Source organism: Leuciscus leuciscus, assembly GCF_965113295.1.
Source record: "Leuciscus leuciscus genome assembly, chromosome: 1".
Classification (NCBI taxonomy): Eukaryota; Metazoa; Chordata; class Actinopteri; order Cypriniformes; family Leuciscidae; genus Leuciscus; species Leuciscus leuciscus.
In genome coordinates, this window is record NC_138725.1 from 9,412,847 (window position 1) to 9,434,234 (window position 21,388).

A 21,388-nucleotide genomic window follows, 5' to 3' on the forward strand; every position below is an offset into this window, starting at 1 on the left:
ATTCTGTTTACGCCAAATTCTGACTCTACCATCTGAATGTCTCAACAGAAATCGAGACTCATCAGACCAGGCAACATTTTTCCAGTCTTCAACTGTCCAATTTTGGTGAGCTCGTGCAAATTGTAGTAGGGCTGTAATACTCGAGACCGCTTTTCTATGGTCTCGCTGAAAATACTACTGAAAGTATGAAGTCACACTAGTTCCACATTGCTAAATTAAAACTAGACCAAAGGTTATTAAAATAGTTCTGGAAGCGCTAGAACTCAAAGCCAGAACACAAAGAGGACAAAAGACAACAATCTGTTACAGTTTGTTTGTTAACATGTAAAAGACATTGAAAGTATTAACAATGAATGAACCCACTAGGATTGAGTTATATTAGACTGATATTCCTCTGCTCATGTGGGTTTTGTATAATTATTTGACTGATTTGTTCTTGTTCACAGAGGCATAAAGTTGACTGCAGTTCTCCTGAGCTCCAGCTTTTGCTCCTCTGATGGAAGCATAAGTCACTTTATCATCACAGCGAACCTGAATGAACATCACAGTTGTTTCAACCCACGATTATTGCAGCATGTTGTTTGAGGTCAATTAATGAAGAACTGCATATAATCACACAAATCAAGAGGAACTGCATATAAGAGGAAAATATACAAAAATCATGTTGAGAGAAGCTGGATAACATCGAGGAAGTGTTCGCTCACCTTGTTCTTTTTGCTTTGTTTTTTACTGAACACAGTGACTTCAGTATAAGTCACATCATCTGTCTGCTCCTAAACATCAATGGAAATATGGAATAATCAAGCTATTAAATGCCATCCATCAATAATATTTTCCTCAGGTTCTGCAAATGTTCAGGTAATTGTGTAAAACGTGTGTCCTGGCAATTTCACATAAATGTTTTGTGAAAATCTATACAGACATGACGTTATGATGACAGATCCTATTGTAACATGAGAGGATGATTGACTTGACTTGACCCACACAACAGGAACACCACATGATGAAATCCACAACTAGAACAATGGGCAATTAGTAACAGGCACAACACACTCATAATACATTTACACGACAACGATATGCTTAAAACTGAGAAGTTTTTCCTTTGAGTTTTCCGTGTACAGACGACATCATTGTCAAAACGATCCCCATTCACACAGATCCGCGAAAACAACTGTATTCTGCTGCCAGGCCACTAGATGGCGATGAAACACTATAGACTGAACACGTAATACGCATGTGCATGACCTCATCGTCTTCAGAGAGTCACATTTTGTTGTTTACACGGAGAGTAAATGAAAGGCCAAAACGCATAAAAGGTTTTACGTTTTTTGGTTAAAAACGGTGTCGTGTGAACAGCCCCTCAATTACAACGAACTGGCAAAACATGAGGGAAAATAGAGAGAGCTCTGGTGAAAACTAAGGGAACATATAATGACACCAATAGTAATTTCTCGCTATAAATGACATCACAAGTGGAAAACGTTGATCAAAAATGTACATTTACACACAAACAGCCGCAACTTTCAGACGCCATCTTTATTTTTCTAGTTCAACTGTCACAGAATGGAAAGCACAGGATTGGATTGATTGATTGATTGATTGATTGATTGATTGATTGATTGATTGATTGATTGATTGATTGATTGAACTAACATTGCATTCAGATGTTTTTTTCAACACACACAGAACGCAGTTGTCATGTAAACGAACGGGCAAAATGCATAATTTTTTTTACCGTGTCGTGTGAACTCATCAATGACTAAACAAGAGGGCGTGTGATTGGACACTAGGAGGCAGGACAAGAGGAACACATGGCCAACACAAATAAAGACAGAGCCATGTGCTCAAACACAACACTATGGAAGCTTGTTTCCGCCAATGAATAATAAATAAATAATAATAATTGCGACTTTTTATCTCACAATTCTGACTTTTTTCTCACAATTGCGATATATCAAGTCAGAATTGTGAGAAATAAAGTCGCAATTCTGAGAAATAAAGTCGCAATTGCGAGATATAAAGTCGCAATTCTGAGAAATAAAGTCGCAATTGGGAGATATAAAGTAAGAATTGCACGATATAAACTCGCAATTGCGTGTTATAAAGTCAGAATTGCGAGAAAAAAAGTCAGAATTCTGACTTTATAACACGCAATTCTGACTTTATAACACGCAATTCTGACTTTATAACACGCAATTCTGACTTTATTTCACGCAATTCTGACTTTATATCTCGCAATTCTGACTTTATATCACGCAATTCTGACTTTATTTCACGCAATTCTGACTTTATATCTCGCAATTCTGACTTTATATCACGCAATTCTGACTTTATAACACGCAATTCTGACTTTATATCACGCAATTCTGACTTTATAACATGCAATTGCGACTTTATTTCACGCAATTCTGACTTTATATCTCGCAATTCTGATAAATAAAGTCAGAATTGCGAGATGTAAACTCGCAATTGTGAGATAAAAAGTCGCAATTATCTTTTCAAATGTTTTATTTTGTGGCGGAAACAAGCTTCCATACAACACAAGCAAAGACAGATTAAACTAAGACAAGACTGACAGAACTGTCTGCTGAGAACCCTGACATTTTATAATCTGAGTAATAAGAGGGTCATATTTCAGGGTCAGTCCTTACGAACATTAATAACTCATGGATCAACCTGCAATACTTACCACAGAGTCACCAGTCCCTCTTCTGTTGCCTGAAACATAATGTCACGGGAAAGTTTATGATCAAACACACGCACAGTCTCTAATGCAGATGACAATCAGTGTTTAAAAGTGTCTAGAAGAATCTAGCACTGTAGGAAAGAAACATTATTTTTGTTAACTCATTGATTTATCTTCACTTTTAGAGAAAAAAATTTGTCTAAATTACAAATTTATTTTATCAGATGTTTTTGTCTGTTGTTACAAAATATGCAAAACTCACCCGCTCTTTTTTTACGAATCACCCAGAGAATAAGAGCCAGAAGGAGAAGAGCGAATGAAGCGGCAACAACAATCACAGTCACAGTCACTGTCACTGAGAGAGAGCCTATATAAAGAGACACATTCAGCAGGACTATATTACTGTGTTTAACCAAATACATAAAAATAGAAATTTAATAGCACAGTTATCCTTATTTATCATGAAGTAAATTGATGCTTGTGGTGAATTTATAGTAAATTCAGTAAGTCGGAGATTATTACAGTGATGGTCCTCTGAGATACTGTTGTCACTTCAGAAGTTCAGCAGCTATAAAGTGTTTATTATCTTAAAGCTCCCACTAAAAATACTCTGTTACAATGTACAAAACAATTGGCAGAGCAACAAGACAAACACTGCAACAATTTCAGAGTAATATTAAAGTTGCAGTCTGTAAGAACGACAACTAGTGGTGGGAATAGGTACTGCAGTCCAAACTCAAAATATCGGAGATCGTTGTTTCCCCTCCTCCTCAGACTCAACGCTCACACGGGTCGCTAGTCACTACAATATTCCCCCCACCCCCTTGTTGAGGCTGCAACCCCATTGGTCCCTATCCCTAAACTCCGCCCCCAAACCGGCACCTTATCTTTCTGGGCAGTGACGGCGGGACAGCTGTCTGATATACAGTGTTGCCATGGACAACGGCGAATATGACGAAATATATGATGGCTGAATGCTACAATTGACCAATCAGCATCAAGTATTCCAGAGAGTTGTTTATATGTGCTGAAAGCATCTGTACACTAACAGACTGTACCTCATATGTTCACTTAATGACTGTAACTTACACATGATTGTTTAGGATTGTCTGGATGAGAATGATGACAATTAATGACAGTCACTAACAATATTAGTTTTCATGTTTATGGGTTGTTGCTGATGTACAAGAGAATGGAATTAGAAAGTGATGTAGATTACAAATGAAACATGGCTTGAGTCAAAATCTGTGATCAGCTGCTCGAACAACTCCAGAGAGGATTCAGAGACTGATTCTAGAAAACTAGTTGAGCACAAGTTGAATTTGCTCAGCGAGTTACTCTGGTGTCGAGTAATGAAGCTCATTAAATATGCCCCTCGATCTGAGCTGCACCAATCACATCGGGTTATCTGATATAGGCGGGCCAGAGGCGAGCTAAACAGATGACGACAGCGCTGTGACGTCGAAGTCATTAGTAAACATTGCAAGATGGCTATGGATGAACACCAGTTGTGTGAAACGGCTTTGGCCGCTACAATGAACGAGTTAGACTTGGCTTTCTATCTAAAACAGGAACAGAAGACGGCGCTCGAATCGTTCCTTTGCAAGAAGGGTGTTTTTGCTGTTTTGCTGAGAAGCTCATCAGTGTGACGCTCAGTTCTGGTGCTGGGATGACGAGTTGTGTTTAATAAATCCTCACTATGATTTTATTCATTTATCATAGGAGTGGCGTGAGTTACACTTATGATTATTTAGCATCAGACAACAGACTGTACAAGACCGGTCATATGTATCAAAACTCACTGACAAATCTGACTAAAGAGCTTTTATTGTAGATAATCTGTGTGATGATAAAGCAGTCTGTGAGAGCCAGTGCAAACCACTGAAGCGAGAGCCTGATGATGTGTGACAGTGATCATGTGATCATGAACCTTGTGTAGAAGCTGCTGCTGTAGTTCGGCTTGATGTCTTCTCAGAGTTTGAGCTTCTGACTGGAGTCAGTGTTGTTGAAGTGACTGGAGCTGCAGAAGATGAATGTTCAGACGCATCATCTGTAGGACATTAACATCATATTTTCATATTGATCATGACATGCAGTTTGTGTTCAAACATCACAGCTTACAGTGGCAGTAGTTGATAAGAGAGATGTTACTGTATCATTTATTCCTGGTTTATATGAGAGTGAAACACAGTTTCTCAGAGCTGCTTCCCATAAACCTTCAGCTTTCCTGAATCAATGACATTATTAAGCCTAATAATTCCTTAAACTGACCTCCTACAGGGGTCATACTAGGCTTTAATAGATTTATGCAATATTTCATGTATGACCCATAGGAGGTCAATATTGGGAATTATATATCCAGACAAAACAGAGGTACTACTTATCGGTTCAAAAAAACGCCCACAAAACCTCTCACAATACAACTTTAACATAGTAGGATGTCCTGTTACTTTATCCTCTACAGTAAAAGACCTGGGTGTTATACTACATTGCAACCTGTCTTTTTAAAATCATATTTCATATGTTACAAGAACAGCCTTTTTCCACCTTAGAAACATTGCTAAGCTACGTAATATGCTATCAGTTTCTGATGCAGAAAAGTTAGCTCATGCATTCATGACATCGAGACTAGATTACTGTAATGCTTTATTAGCTGGTTGTCCTGCATCCTCAATAAACAAGCTACTGTTAGTCCAAAATGCCGCCGCTAGAGTTCTTACTAGATCAAGAAAATATGATCATATAACACAGATTTTATCATCACTGCATTGGTTACCTATAAAGTTCTGTATTAATTACAAGGTATTGCTACTGACTTATAAAGCCCTAAACGGCTTAGCTCCAGTCTATTTAACGGATCTTCTATCGCCCTATAATCCATCGCGCTCTTTAAGATCACTAAATTCAAGGCTTTTGGTCATACCTAGGATATCCAGATCCACCAAAGGAGGGAGAGCATTTTCACATTTAGCTCCAAAACTCTGGAATAGCCTTCCTGATACTGTTCGTTGCTCAGACTCGCTCTCCCAGTTTAAAACTAGATTAAAGTTGCATCTCTTCAGCCAGGCATTCATATAATATTTTTAATCTTACAGTTCAAATTACAATCCGGCCTCTAGTTAATAAACGCCAGAGGAGAACTGGCCCCCGACTGAGCCTGGGTTCTCCCAAGGTTTTTTTTTTCTCCATTGGGTCACCTGATGGAGTTTTAGGACACTATTAGGTCACTTGATGGAGTTTTTCGGTTCCTTGCCACTGTTGCCTTTGGCTTGCTCAGTTGGGGATATTCTGGGGATATCTAATTTGATTTTATCAATAAATTCCACTAGAAACAAACCTTGTTGTATTATTTTAATTTAATACTGTGAAGCTGCTTTGATACAATCTGTATTGTGAAAAGCGCTATACAAATATACTTGACTTGACTTGACTATAAGGATTTTACATGCAGTTTATGACTTTGACCACTAATATTTTACAATTGCCAAACGTATGAAGCCATCAGGAAGAGTAGAGCCAATCTGTGAAGGTTTTGACAAATCTGTCAGAAAAGAGTGTTTTCTCACCTGAATACTTGACAGTGAATCTGACTGAGGTCTTGAGTTGATTTTTGAGAGTAAGCTGACATCTCCACTCTCTGTTGTCATCTTCATCCAGGAGTGTTGTAGTCAGAGTGATGATACAGGGATATTGATCTGATGATGATGATATCTGATATCTGGAGTCTGTCTTCAGATCAACACCAGTCTGATTCACCCACACCAGCTCAACTCCCTCAGAACTGACCAGATCACCACAGGAGAGTTCATCATATGAGTACAACTGACAGAAGAGAGTCACAGAGCGGCCTGGACTGATCTCAGTCTGTGAGGATGAAGATGATGAAGATGATGATGGAGACACTGAAACTGAACACAAGACACAAATCACAGACTCTTCAATCATCATCTGAGTTTAAAGAGATAACCTTTTGTAAATTGAGCACATAATCATAAACTTACCATGAAGAACATGCAGATAAACATGTTCATCAGATCCTGGTTGGTGTCTGTCATTCACATATTGTCTGCAGGTGTAAAATCCATAATCTTCTTCTGTGACGTTCCTGATGTTCAGAGAGCAGTCAGACTCCAGACTCAGTCTCTCATGTCTGTCTATTTTATCCTTAACTTTCCCTCCAGCAATCAGTTCAACTGCTGACTGTCTGAATCTGTTAGAGTTCCATGTAGTTGATTTGCAGTCAGAAAGATCTTTATTACAGGACAGACGAGCATTTTCACCAGAACTGATGAACACATGATCATCCTCTCCACTGGTTCCTGAAACACAGTATATCTCAGTGATCACTATGATATTAATAAATGAAAAAAAATGAAAGCTTAGCGTAAAGTTCTGTCAGGAAGACTCAATTGTTGCGTCACTTACTACCTTCTCATCTATCCAATCACGTTCTAATACTAGAAGTATAAAAGACCCGTACTTACACTTGTCTGAGTTCGCAGATGCTGACGCTTTCACTCGAGTCAGTTAAAGTTGGAGAGACCCAAGATCACGTAGACCTCATTTCCGGACGGTTAGTTGATGTTTATGCAGCTAATGCGTAGTTCTCTTCTAGTCATTGATTAGCTCATTCTGTCTTGATATCCTTTAATCTTATTCCAGGGGCTGGATTTATGTAATTTTACGGTTGTGATGCCTCTAACCTGGGAGGAATGCCGCGCAGTCCCTCTTAGCGTTTGGCGTAGTCCTTAAAGCAATCTCTTTGAATGAAAATCTTCCATGATTGAACTTTGAGTGTTGTAACTTTGCAGAATGTACTCTAGAATGACTCAAGTTCTGGTATCACATAAACAATTTCTTAAATTTGCAATAAATTCTGTTCCTTCTCATCTATGATTAAATTCCTAAAAATCTGCCCTAGATTCTCAGATCACTCCCCCCTATTTATCCTACCTAACGAAGCACCTCTCTCTAAAGCCTGGATCAGGAGACTCTAGTTTCTGTCCTCAAGCTGCAGTTATCTCCCTCCCAGTATACTGGTCATTCCTTCAGGATCGGGGCAGCCACTACAGCAGCCACACGGCATTTCTACTTCAGCCATCAAGATCCTGGGCAGATGGTCTTCCTCTGCATCCGAGTCTTATATACTGTAAGACCTGATTCAAAAACAATCCTTGAAGCTCAGCAAGCTCTCCAGCAATGTCAGGTAAATTATTATGCAACTACTGGTGGTGGTGTCATGCTCTATCTATCTGTAGATAGTCTTGGGCGTTACTCGTCTGTGTGGCCAACATGTCACCTTTACGTGGCTTAGTTGCCATCGTCTATGTGTGGCTCAGCGCGGCCTCGTCTATGTGTGGCTCAGCGCGGCCTCGTCTATGTGTGGCTCAGCGCGGCCTCGTCTATGTGTGGCTCAGCGCGGCCTAGTCTATGTGTGGCTCAGCGCGGCCTCGTCTATGTGTGGCTCAGCGCGGCCTCGTCTATGTGTGGCTCAGCGCGGCCTCGTCTATGTGTGGCTCAGCGCGGCCTCGTCTATGTGTGGCTCAGCGCGGCCTCGTCTATGTGTGGCTCAGCGTGGCCTCGTCTATGTGTGGCTCAGCGCGGCCTCGTCTATGTGTGGCTCAGCGCGGCCTCGTCTACGCGCTCGTCTACGTGGCTCAGCGTGGCCTCGTCTATGTGTGGCTCAGCGTGGCCTCGTCTACGTGGCTCAGCGTGGCCTCGTCTACGTGGTTCAGTCTACGGCCTCGTCTACGCGCTCGTCTACGTGGCTCAGCGTGGCCTCGTCTATGTGTGGCTCAGCGTGGCCTCGTCTACGTGGCTCAGCGTGGCCTCGTCTATGCGTGGCTCAGCGTGGCCTCGTCTATGCGTGGCTCAGCGTGGCCTCGTCTATGCGTGGCTCAGCGTGGCCTCGTCTATGCGTGGCTCTATCGTCTATGTGTGGCTCAGCGCGGCCTCGTCTATGTGTGGCTCAGCGCGGCCTCGTCTATGTGTGGCTCAGCGTGGCCTCGTCTATGTGTGGCTCAGCGCGGCCTCGTCTATGTGTGGCTCAGCGCGGCCTCGTCTACGCGCTCGTCTACGTGGCTCAGCGTGGCCTCGTCTATGTGTGGCTCAGCGTGGCCTCGTCTACGTGGCTCAGCGTGGCCTCGTCTACGTGGTTCGTCTACGGCCTCGTCTACGCGCTCGTCTACGTGGCTCAGCGTGGCCTCGTCTATGTGTGGCTCAGCGTGGCCTCGTCTATGCGTGGCTCAGCGTGGCCTCGTCTATGCGTGGCTCAGCGTGGCCTCGTCTATGCGTGGCTCAGCGTGGCCTCGTCTATGCGTGGCTCAGCGTGGCCTCGTCTATGCGTGGCTCAGCGTGGCCTCGTCTATGCGTGGCTCAGCGTGGCCTCGTCTATGCGTGGCTCAGCGTGGCCTCGTCTATGCGTGGCTCAGCGTGGCCTCGTCTATGCGTGGCTCAGCGTGGCCTCGTCTATGCGTGGCTCAGCGTGGCCTCGTCTATGCGTGGCTCAGCGTGGCCTCGTCTATGCGTGGCTCAGCGTGGCCTCGTCTATGCGTGGCTCAGCGTGGCCTCGTCTATGCGTGGCTCAGCGTGGCCTCGTCTATGCGTGGCTCAGCGTGGCCTCGTCTATGTGTGGCTCAGCGTGGCCTCGTCTATGTGTGGCTCAGCGCGGCCTCGACTCACATTTTACATTATTACTGTCCCCTCGATGATAAATGGAACTCTATATTAAGCTACCGGCCTATGAGAATTGTTGCATTCCATGTCTATCTTGCTTGCTCGCTAAGTTTATTTTTCTTTCTATACTTTAGGAACTTCACGATATATGGCTGGTGGGTATACTTTTCTTCCGTTCTTTGGGGGTGGGCCCCGTCCCAGTGGAATTACTCTTCCACCTTTTTTTGGGGGTCGGCTGCGCCCCTGCCTTATTCTTCAGGCAGGAAATGCTGAATCCGTACCCTCGGATTGCGAGTTACGGACGGGGCCTACGCCAAAGAACTTAATTGCATACATTGCTTGCTGGGCTGTCAATAAATGCATAACTGTTACAAGTATTTATTCTCCCGAGTCTTTCTGGCAGAACATAAACCACACCAGCATAAAAAGCAGAAGATTCGAATCATTCAGTCTTTTTCCGGTGTTTGATAGTTAGTGCATTCATTAACATTATGGATAAACCGAATCAAACGCCTCTTTAAGAAGGAATAAGAAATACCCTGACTTTGAAACAAATGTAAATAATATAATATCATCATATCTTGAACTCTTGATTTCAGCTTTGTCATAAACATTACTGGACGGCACAGGATTAGTTGATCCTCCTCTTCAACCGTAGAAAATACACTAATAACTGTCCTTAAAAGCTCTTTATCTGATCTGTGTTTCTCTCTTTCCTTCAAACTCACCCTACTGTGACTTATGCACAGCTAAATACTAAATAACAATTCAAAACACACAAAGAATATGTGTGGAACAGTTCCCAAAGGAAGGAGCAAAACTCAGGGAAGGTTTGCTGGGATCAGTAGTTCACTCTCCATCCAGACACAGTCGTGATGATCCTGTACTTCTGTTCTCTGACCACACAACATCACTTCACTGAGCTGAACACTCGTTGTGTGTTTGATAGTAAGTTTATGATCAATTGAGCATTATGTTTTGTTACAATGTTCTTGTAATGTTGTCTGTAGATAATTGTATTTTTGTTACCAGAATGTTCTCCTAAAAGGAAGGATAACACTCTCTAAACATTCTTATACAGTTTTAGCAGGAGGTTTCCCAGCAGACACATGACTGAACCAACTTTTCCTCATATGTCTCTAGTTTCCTGTTTTACACTCAGTGCATTTGGGGTCAATATGACATATAATATATAAAAAATGTATAGAGTGATTGTTTTTTTTTTTTTTTTTTTTTTTTTTTTTAATAATACAGATACTATATCATTGTTTTGGTTTACTTCTCATCTATACATTAATGCTATGTTTTGGGAGATTTGAAGTACTTTTGTACCTATTTACTGCAAAATACATCAGCTACACCATTAGCATGCATATTAAATATTTAGCCTGACATCGTCATACTCAGATTCTAGTCAGAATGTGAGTCTGATACTGCTCCATAGAGATTTGATTATGGGGCGTGTCTCAACCGAACCAGGAAAAAAAAAAACTGCACTCAATTGGATAGACCTACAACCAATCAGAGCAACGGAGTAAATGATGCATGTTCTTCATTCATATTTTCAACCAATAAAATGTTGCGGCTCTCTGTTCCTCTTTTAAAATGAATGCGCTGTCGATATAACAGACGCGATGGCGGAATCTACACATGATGTTTCATAAACAAAGTTCGGGAGGAGCACGTACAAATAATCAATCCAATATCAACTTGTCATCAAACAATACCATGTCTAACGTTACCCTATCTATCAGCATGAGGAAGCATATTCACTCTGTCAACTTACCTAACACTCCTTGACAGTTTTTCAGCATCCCTCCACCACCCCGAATCCTCACTCTTGTCTTGTTCTCTCGCAACCAGGAATACGGGACTACCGAGCCCACAGCCCTCTCCTCGGACAGCACGTCATATACGCATTTATTCTATCGACTTATTTGTGTGAAATCTTATATACGCATTTATTCTATCTGACTTATTTGTAAATGTGAACTCGTGAAATCTAAATTCTCCAGCAGCAGTCGTCTTTGTTGTAAACTAATTCAAATCAAGCGCTCTTTGGTGACGTGGATGATTACGTTACCGCTGCTCATCTGTCCATCATCGTATAAAGCCCGCCCTGACAATTTGATTGGTCCGAACAATTTTTGTTCGGGCATAACAGCTCCTCAACGGAGCGAGTCCAGACCGAACTTCCCGACCAAAAAATGTTGTGGGCGGGGTTCGGGCTGGCACCCAGGCTATGAAATATTACCTTTTTTATGAAAAACAACAACAACACATTAGTGATGATCTAAATGAATTATATTCTGGATATTGATCTAAGTGTGAGATGCATAATTCTTCCATCTGATGGTTGGATTTTTGTTTTTGCAGATAATATAGTTTTGCCAAAAAGTGTAATTACCGTACACTTCCAGCAGAGGCTCAATAGAGATCCATTCAGCTTTTGTTATGAATATATATATATATTTAAACATTTTAAAATACATTAAATCAGTATTTCTTTGTTATTTGAGGTCTTTTGAATAAGTGTCTTATTATATCTCAAATTGTGACTAAAGTGGTGTGACATTTAGGTGTTGTTGTTCTGATGACATTGTCTGCGGCTGTGCTAGCGTTAGAATGCTTGAAAAGAATAAGTCAAACTAACTTTATTCACAATAGGAGATATAATATTTTAAGTTAAACAACACAACAGCATTTTATAATAGCCTACACAAAACTAACGGGGCACTTTTAAGTTAATAATAATAATAAAAAAAAATACTTACCAAAATGTGTTTTAATCTATTAGTCTCGCTAATAGATTAGTCTCTTTAATCTATAGTCAGTTATTTTTTTAGATTTTTTTTTTTTCTCAGTAAGCTTCCGGGATGCTGTAGATAGTTCCATAGATATCATATAATAAAGGATTATATATGGATATATGGATATCTATAATTCTACAAGACGGGCTTTGGTTCTACTAGCGATTTGATTGGAGACCAACAGCCAATCACAATTGACCTTTAATTTTCCGATTGGTTGATTTTGTGGCACACTTGTAACGCTGTTTTGTGTTTTAACACAGAATTAAGAGGTTGAGAGAGAGAGAGAGGGACTTGACAGGAGCGCAGAGAATGAGTTTGTGAGAGAGCACCTGAGTAAACTGCGTGAGAGGGGTCATTATTGCACGTTAATATTGATAATAGCAAACAAGCGAATACATTTATTGAGCACGGAATCGTTTTTTCTTTGCTCAAACTGATTTTTTTTTTACGATTGTTAATTTCTGTTCAAAATATAATGTAATGTGCTTGCAAAATATAGTTCTCTGTGCTCAAAACGTATAATTACGCGCTCAGGATTGAGGCACACATATAACGCCATACACCTGCGGCTGCGGTAAGTGTTCCGTTATGTTTTTAGATGACTAGCCTACTGTTACAGTGCCATTAGCTAGATGTAATGTAACCTTACTGACACTATTACATGAATAGGGTGCTCACTACTATTACAGTTGTTCCCGGACTCCATGTATCCCCTGTAATGTTAGTTTTGTGTTGTCACAAATGCGCTCTATCGCCCCAGTAGCAGCTAACAAATAAGTGGCGCTAAAGGTAACTTTCAGGACTGTAGCCTTCAACTTGCTAATGAATTGGAGGGGGGGATGGGCAGTTTTAATTTTGGGAAACAGTGACCTTGTTTGTGAAATAGTAGGCTACTCCCGTTCTGATTCTCCCCTCGACCTCAGTCTATTCGGCATCTTGTCTATCAGCTTCCAAAGTTTGTAACTCCTCGTCTGTGCATTCTGGCTCAAAACGATATGGTTCTGGATCTTGGTTTGATACCAAATAAAAATCCTCTGACAATTCCTCAAAGTCAGCCATGATCACGAATCACGTTTGCTACTAGCTAGTTAGTCACGTTGGTTTTGTTTACGGAACGGCGCTTCTCGGGTGCTGCGCTAATCACTCCGCCCAAGTAGCAGTGCTTCGCCTTCTGAGAAAATAGTTCCCAGTATTTAAACATTTAAAAAATGGCTGTGTCTCATATGACCTTGTTATTTGTACACACTGTGACTATACAAATCACAACATATAAATAGGAAAATGTTGGCGTTATTTTGTCACTTATTGGGATTAGTATGCTAGCTGTAGCCATTTACATCCAGTCTTTGTGCTAAGCTAGGCTAGCGGTGGGTGCGTCAGACAGAGTTACGGCACGCACAGAGATGAAAAAGGTATGTATGGACTTATCTAACTCTGGGGGATACTGTGAATAAGCTAAAGTCCCAAAAAGTCGAAGTGTTCCTTTAAAAAACTGACTACATGCTTGTTTATAAGAAAGTTTGGGAATTATTAACTCATTTATGTGTCCAGCGCTGTCACATCACGTCAGGTGTCAAAAGAACGAAAGACTCAGAAGAATCAGACCCGAAGACTCAAGAGATGAACTAATCATTTCTCTTTCCGGTACAGAACCCACAGGACTTTGCGAATGCGCGGTCGACACAAAATGAACAAATCACTCTCTGAGACAACTCAGTAGTCCTGAGTCATATTAAAGATTTGTTCGAAATAAACGAATCGTTCGTGACCCATCACTAGAATACATTTACTTTTACTGTTCTTGCCATAACAAACAGTTCCAGCAGCCAGAGAAAAACTAACATTAAAGGGTAATTCTCACCAAAATGCAACTTAGGGTCTTTTTGTTAATCTACCCGAGGCGAACTTTAGTTTAAAAGCATAATTAGAATGGAAACGGCACTTTTAAGTTTGACCGTATTTTCATTTTCGGTCAAATTGCCTTTTGAATGGGAGTGCTTGGGGCACTTCTATGATAGCATCAAAAATGGCTATTTTAAAACACTAAGAAGACTCGACACAACATGAAACTTGGCTGGAAGTATCACCAGCGGCTCTACACATGAACTCCAGCATTGAGAACATTGCTTGTGTACACAGAGTTTGCTAGCAAGAAAGGTTTTGAACAACTCACTGTAGCTGTGTCCGCCGGCATTCTGACAGTCAAAAATAGACGATAGTTCTTAGGGCTCTCTCTCTTTACTTCCTCTTTTCTCTCTCTCTCTCTCTCTCTCTCTCTCTCTCTCTCTCTCTCTCTTTCTCTGGAAACATTTACATGCTGGCTAAGATTAATGGTATAAGTTATCATCATCTCATACATCTATTTTGTAACTATTTTAAGTATAACTATAACCATATTTTGTCATTAAACCTTTAAACCATTAAACTGACAACTTTTCTTTAGTCATTCGGCAGTCTTGCAGCTTGAACCTCTGCAGGAAATCCACCCTTACACTCTGAATATGAAGATAATTCTTCATCATCAGATGTTTGAGTGGCACTATGTCCAGTATCAGGAATAATACAGTATGATTTGTGTGTATCAATACGCAACTCTGAGATCACAACGTGAATGTGTGCAAGAATAAACTGAGCATGTTCAAATGAACTCTTTCCAGACTAATTCCACTAAATGTCTTTAGAGAAAATACAGATTTCTTTACCTGTGAGAAGTGAAGAGAGAATGATCAGTCCCAGCAGACACAGATCACACTTATCAGCCATTTTGTGTTTCTGTCAGTCTTTCTCTTCATTATATATAGTTACAGCTCTTTCTCTTCATTATATATAGTTACAGCTCCTCCTTTAAACATCATCAGCTCCTCCTGTGGTTGGTTACTTCCTGTGATCTCATCAACGGAGTGTTTAGTCCTGACTCTATGACACAGCTGAAGAAGCGATCAGAAAGATCTCTGGTGTAAAACTGTGTTGACTTTGAAAAGCTCTGGATCAGGAAGTGAGCTGAACTGTACAGTGCTATCCAGAAATATTTATCCTCTCATTAGCTATGTTTCCATCAACCTGTTTTTATGGGCATTAGAAACGAGTAATGAAAAAGAAGCGATCAGAAAGATCTCTGGTGTAAAACTGTGTTGACTCTGTGAAACGAGTAATGGAAATGTCAAATTTCAAATAAAAATCCCTTTATTTGCAAAACAGTTTTCACGCTCGCTTGAGGTGGTTTTTGACTTATGAATCAGAGGGCCCTATCTTGCTCCCAGCGCTATTGACTTTGTACACAGACGCATGTATCATTCCTATTTTGCACCCGACGCACAGCGGACTTTTCACTCGACAGACGCATGTCGGTAAATTAGGGAATGAACTTGCGCTCCCGGGGGCGGTTCAGCGAAAAGAGGCGGCGTGTTCCGGCGCAAACGTTCCCTGGTGCTATTTTGCAGTTTCAGAAAACAATTCCGCCACAGACCAGGAAAAACCTAGTGTAAAGTCAGTGGCGCGTTTTCAGTGGCGCGTTCAGATGCTATTTTAAGGGCGCATACTTGGCCATAATGTAGTGTGTGCACAACGCACACTTTGCTTCTCTCATCTACACACAGACGCAGCAGTTCTCATTTTTGCAAACCATACATAATTACAAACAAAAATATTCCACATGAGGGAAATCATTGTGGTGTTCATGAAGATGTGAAAAAATAGGCATAAATCTAACTTACACATTTACACAAATTATTATACGCCTGTTTAACCAAAGCTAATTTCTGTGGGTTTCTCCATCCCCATACAATGTCACTTCTCTGTGTTTTACGCCCTGACGAGAACGTCGGTCTCCTCGGCTGTGAACTGCTCCTGGAGCGCGCCTGGCAAATCTGCCGTTATAATAGCAATCCGCTATGGAACAAGCACGCCTGCTCTTAAAGGGACTGTGAGATGATGCTCTGATTGGTTTATTACACGTTACGCCCAAACCACACCTATGAATAATGAAGCTACTTCAGACCAACCCATTTTAGATTTGCGTCGGGCGCAAGAGTCATTTATCCCGCCGGTATAATAGCAACAGCGCCGAGACCCGCCCACAAAGTTACTTGCATTTCGTGTTTGATACCTTCGTTTCAGATCGTTAAAGTAGGGCCCAAAGAGTTATAGTTCCCCTTCTATGTTTTTTCGAATATTCCCTTTCATGCAGTGTGTAATACAGCTGTTTGTGAATGTAAACGTTCTGCAAAGTTTTAAATTTGAAAATGCACAATTATTAAAGTTATCGCCTCCCAAAAGAAAGAATCGGCTCTGAACCGCCGTGACGAGTCGTTTGTGTTTCGAATCCTGCTGCTTTACGGCTCTACATCACTAGAAGATACATTTGCATATAATGCCCGCCTTCGCTTCACGTTTGGATGGAAACCCAGCTACATTTTTTATGTTTTGTACGTTTACACTTTTAGTTCTAATATCACAACAGATCATTAAAAGTGCACTTTTTTCAAACATTTCAGCATGTTTTCAATTGTGTTAGTACAATACACAAAATCACAACACAAAATAAGTGTTTCATATACAGTAACTGCCTTTCACTATCAAACTTTATATTTGCATATCTTCTCGTTCAGTTCAATACATTTGTCTTTTATTTCGTAATTTAATCCAATTCAATTAAAGGAACTGGTAAGAAATATATTTCAATTAATCATAAAATGGCCCTGATATGTCACTTGACATTAAGAAATCATGTTCATTTCAAATACTTGTATCACTGACAACAGTAGTCCGGCCAGGATATTGTCATTTAAAAAGTGAAGTTGCAGCCCTCAACTGATGTTGATGTTGTGAAATTGTAAACAGATTACCATGGTAGCCACATTCGGGTCAAGATCGCTTGCTATATGTGTGTGTACCATGAAGCTTTTATTAGGCTACTAAGTTTGTGCTTGTGAAACCACAAATTCACAACCTCCAGAAGTGTTGCATTGACAGATGCGTCATGATCACACTTCATCTATATATACACAGCAAAAACTCCAGAGTTAAATTAACTCTCCTGGAAATTTATTTAAGACCACACTCAAAAGTGTTAAAATAAGGGTACATTAATAGTCAAACGAGCCCAACTAAAGCAAACACTGATCACCATAACGGTGTGATTTTCTCCTTCAGTGATTCTGCTTGTTAACATCAGGTGTCCTCAATAATTCTCAAATATCACTCAATTAATCAGTTAATAATTAACTATAATTTAATAGTTTTCGTTCATTTACACGACAAAATGGTGTTTTGGGGCCTGATAACGCAAACGGTTGAAACCGGTTGTAAACAATCAAAATGTGAATCTCTGAAGACGATGAGGTCATGCACAGGCACGTATTACGTGTTCAGTCTATAGTGTTTCATCGCCATCTGATGGCCTGGCAGCAGAATACAGTGTTTTTAGTCGTTTTCGTGGATCTGTGTGAGTGGGGATCATTTTGACAACGGTGTCGACTGTACGTGGAAAACTCAAAGGAAAGACTTCCCTGTTTTAAGCATAACTGGAGACAAGAGAAAAGTTGATCAGGTGGTGTTGGTTATGTTTTGACAATCATCAATTGACCTGAATGACTGAACTAATTTATAGTCTAATCAACATTTTCAATATAATTCTAAGGATTTCTTATAGTTGTTCTGATAAAAAAAAAATCTTCCATTAAGAGTGTTTAATTGTGTTAGAGAGACTTTAAATAGTCTTTAAATTTAGTACAGACTGATTCAGAGCAGCTTCACTTGGATAAACAGAAAAATAATGATGCAAACAGATTCTCCTGTAAAGACAATAGAGTCATTATTCAGATCAATTCAGTTCAGTGGTGATTTGCTTCAATAACTGTGTAAGGTTCATCAATTATGAAATGAGTTGAACTCAGATAAGCTGAAGACAATAGTGTAGGCCTTGTTCCCTTTTGAACGGTCAGTCGTATTGTGTAGCTATACGCTATGGGGAAAACCCCTTTTTCTCAGAATACCGAAGTCTTTTTATAAAATAACGCAGTGCTATTGCAAAGCCATAACAGTGCAGAGAGTAAACGCACGCTACTGGCTGGTCAGTGGGAACTGCACGAACCTATGGCGGAGCAGCGTAACTGCGTAAACCAATCAGTGCACCTCCCACTGATCTGAGCGCAAAGCTTGCCAGAAGGGGCGGGGTATCTGCTTATAAACGATGCTAATTTCTCCATAGGATTCAGATTTGATCTCCTTCAGCGACAAAAACATTTTGCTGATTTCTCGAAGAAGCCTTCTCGGCGACGAAAACAGCTAGGCCAGGCAACGGAACGAGTATCTATTCAGCAGAACAGCGGACTCCGGCCAGCTGACCCAGCCCACTGCAGCTGACTGCATTGTCTCACCTGCGGCCTACTATGGCAATTTTCTGTGTTCTCCGCTGACTCATGAGACTGAGAATGACCTTCTCTCCTGCGACTATCAGGTGGGTATAACAAGAGCTGATTCACTAAAAGAGCATATTTTCTCCGGCGTTTGTTTAAAAATACCGCATCTCTGAGCGTGCCACTTGCTGGGCACGCCCCCACAAGCCACGCGCGTTCATTTGAGACGGACACTCTCACTATGAGAGCGCGAGTCTCACGTCGCTGCGACTCCTCCCCTCGTTCTCCGCTGTTCTCTTTTTCACAAGCATGAGACAAAGAAATAATGGAGCCGTAGGGCTGAGTGAGCAGGACTAAATGAGTTCACTACAGCAAGGGAATCCCCTGTCAGGTCAGAATCAGATCATATAGTTGTGTGGCTTGCCGGGCCCGCCTCCACAAGTCACATTCAGTGAAGACTGATGCTCTTACTACGAGAGTGGTTGGGGATGAACACTCATGGCAAAGCGCAAGTCTCACCTCACTGCTCTCGCATTCTGCAGCTCAGCAGCGACCCAGGCCCGAAGCAAAGCCGTAAGCCACGTCTCCGCCCGGCCAAACACTACTTCTATGAACACCAGTCCCCGACCCAGCGTGGCGAGCTGCTCTCTGAACGAATTCAGCCCTTAGCGAGAGCACCCTGCTTCGTGGGTCATAGTCTATAATAATAATAATAATAATAATAATAATAACTTGTTACATTTATATAGCGCTTTTCTAGGTACAAAAAGCACTTTACATGGAAGGGGGGAATCTCCTCAACCACCACTTATATACTTCCAACCAATACTTCAGTGAAGAGCAATGAGGCACACATCCTCCGCACTGAAGTACTGAGCTTACTGGCTAAAATGTTGTCAGGCTTCTATGGCCAGGCTTCTATGGCCGTTACTTCCTCATTCCCAAGAAGGATGGTGGCATCAGGCCCATCCCAGACCTCAGACATCTGAACTACACCCTCACGAAATGGCTGTTCAAGATGCTAACTTTGAAATGAATCCTCGCTCTAGCATATCCAGATTGCCCCGCTTCACAGACTGTTCTTGAGGTTTGCATTCGAAAGGGGTTGCATAACAGTATACAGCCCTACCATTGGACTGTCTCTGGAACCACGCACGTTTAAGAAGTGCATGGGTGCAGTGTTTTTCCCCTGAGACAGAAGGGAATGCACATCCTCAACTACCTAGATGACTGGCTCATTCTGGCCCAGTCAGAGGCAGAATTAAACTCTCTCAGTTCTGTGCTCCTCAGCCATTTGGAATGCCTAGGACTCCAGGACAGCCGAATGAAGGTTTGGCTGACACCCGAGCGTGCTCAGACCATTCAGTGGCTTTTGACTTAGTTCAGAGTAGGGGCTTGTTGCCCTCTCAGAGCTTTTCAAAGGATGCTAGGCCTCATGGCCTCGACATTGACAGTACTTCTGCTGGCTTTGCTGCATTGCGCCCCCTGCAGTACTGGCTGAAACTACAGGTAACTAGCTGAAACTACAGGGAGCTACCTAAGCGTGACTCCAGCCTTTACAAGTCTAGGGTAAGCTTGGGGATGGTCTCAAGGAGGATGTTGGTCACCACGGACGCCTCCAATACTGGTTGGGGAGCTCTGTGCAAGGGCAAGCCAACTTCCGATTCTTTGTCGAGTACAGAGAAACGGCTGCATATCAACTACCTGCAAATTATGGCGGTTTTACCTAGTCCGATAACATGACCACCCTGTCCCATCCCGTCAAACTGCAGGCCCTCCATGTGTGGCCCCTCGACGGGAACTTACGGACCTCCCAGCAAGAGTCCAAAACACCATTTGTGAGGCTAGAGGTCTGTCCACAAGACACTTCTATGCCCGTAAGTGGTTTGTCTTCTCCAGCTGGTTCTCAACCCAGAGCCAAGACCCTGCATTGTGTGGAGCACCGCTGGTTCTTTCATTCTTCAAGAGCTACTGGATGCAGGCTCAAAGTCTACGCGGTGGCCATTGCAGCTTCCATGCCCCAGAGGCTGGCCAGTCGTTAGGGAAATGCGACATGATTGTTCGCTTCCTGAGGGAAGAGAGGAAACTCAGCCCACCACACCCCACTACAGTACCCTCCTGGGACCTATCAACGGTCCTCAGAGCCTCAAGGGCCTCCATTCGAGCGACTACAATCGGCTGAATCAAAACCGCGCTCGCTTTAGACGCTGCTACTGCTAAACTTAGCATCGGTAACCTGCCTTGAGTTTGGACCAGGCGACTCTAATGTCGTCCTCAGACCAAGACATGGCTATGTGCCTAAAGTGCTTTCAACTCCATTCAAAGCACAAGTGATTTCACTCTCTAATCTTCCCACGCACAAGACGAGCAGCAATTACACATACTCTGCCCGATTTGGGCCCTGAGAACATATATAGAGTGCTCCACCCAGTTCAGACAGTCGGAACAGCTCTTTGTAAGCTTCGGAGGCTGCACCAAAGGGCCTCCCATCACAAAGCAAAGGTTATCCTGTTGGCTGGTGGATGCTATCGCTCTTGCCTACGCTTATATCGGTCTACAATGCCCCATAGGCGTCAAAGCACATTCCACCAGAGGCATGGCCTCCTCCTGGGCATGGTCCAGTAGAGTATCTATTTGCGATGTATGTGCAGCGGCCGGCTGATCCTATGTGGCAGCCACATTAGCCCTCTGCCTTGGGACCCTATTACAAGCATCCCAGACTTGCGACATAGAGCATGTCGTTCTGCTCGCTCAGGATTTCTCAAACTCGGGTGTTCTGGTTGGTTGCTATGATGTTGCTAAGGTGTTCTGGGTGGTTGCTAGGCGGTTACTAGGGTGTTCTGGGTGGTTGTTAG

General features: G+C 42.1%; 3 protein-coding genes across 3 annotated transcripts in view; 1 reads left to right on the plus strand and 2 right to left on the minus strand.

The window, feature by feature from the left end:
- Positions 1-21,388, plus strand: part of LOC309488467 (uncharacterized protein) — a 145,192-nt gene that overhangs the window by 60,703 nt on the left and 63,101 nt on the right. The gene's annotated exons all lie outside the window — the stretch shown is intronic.
- Positions 1-21,388, minus strand: part of LOC309508306 (uncharacterized protein) — a gene marked incomplete at its 5' end in the record, with an annotated part of 35,160 nt that overhangs the window by 6,920 nt on the left and 6,852 nt on the right. The gene's annotated exons all lie outside the window — the stretch shown is intronic.
- LOC309508300 (uncharacterized protein) lies at positions 418-8,010 on the minus strand (the record flags this gene model as incomplete). The annotated part of the gene is made up of 8 exons (XM_082182848.1): positions 418-531; positions 705-773; positions 2,693-2,721; positions 2,952-3,056; positions 4,620-4,739; positions 6,256-6,597; positions 6,691-7,008; positions 7,989-8,010. 8 exons carry the CDS (start codon positions 8,008-8,010, stop codon positions 418-420), a joined length of 1,119 nt encoding a protein of 372 aa, XP_082038974.1.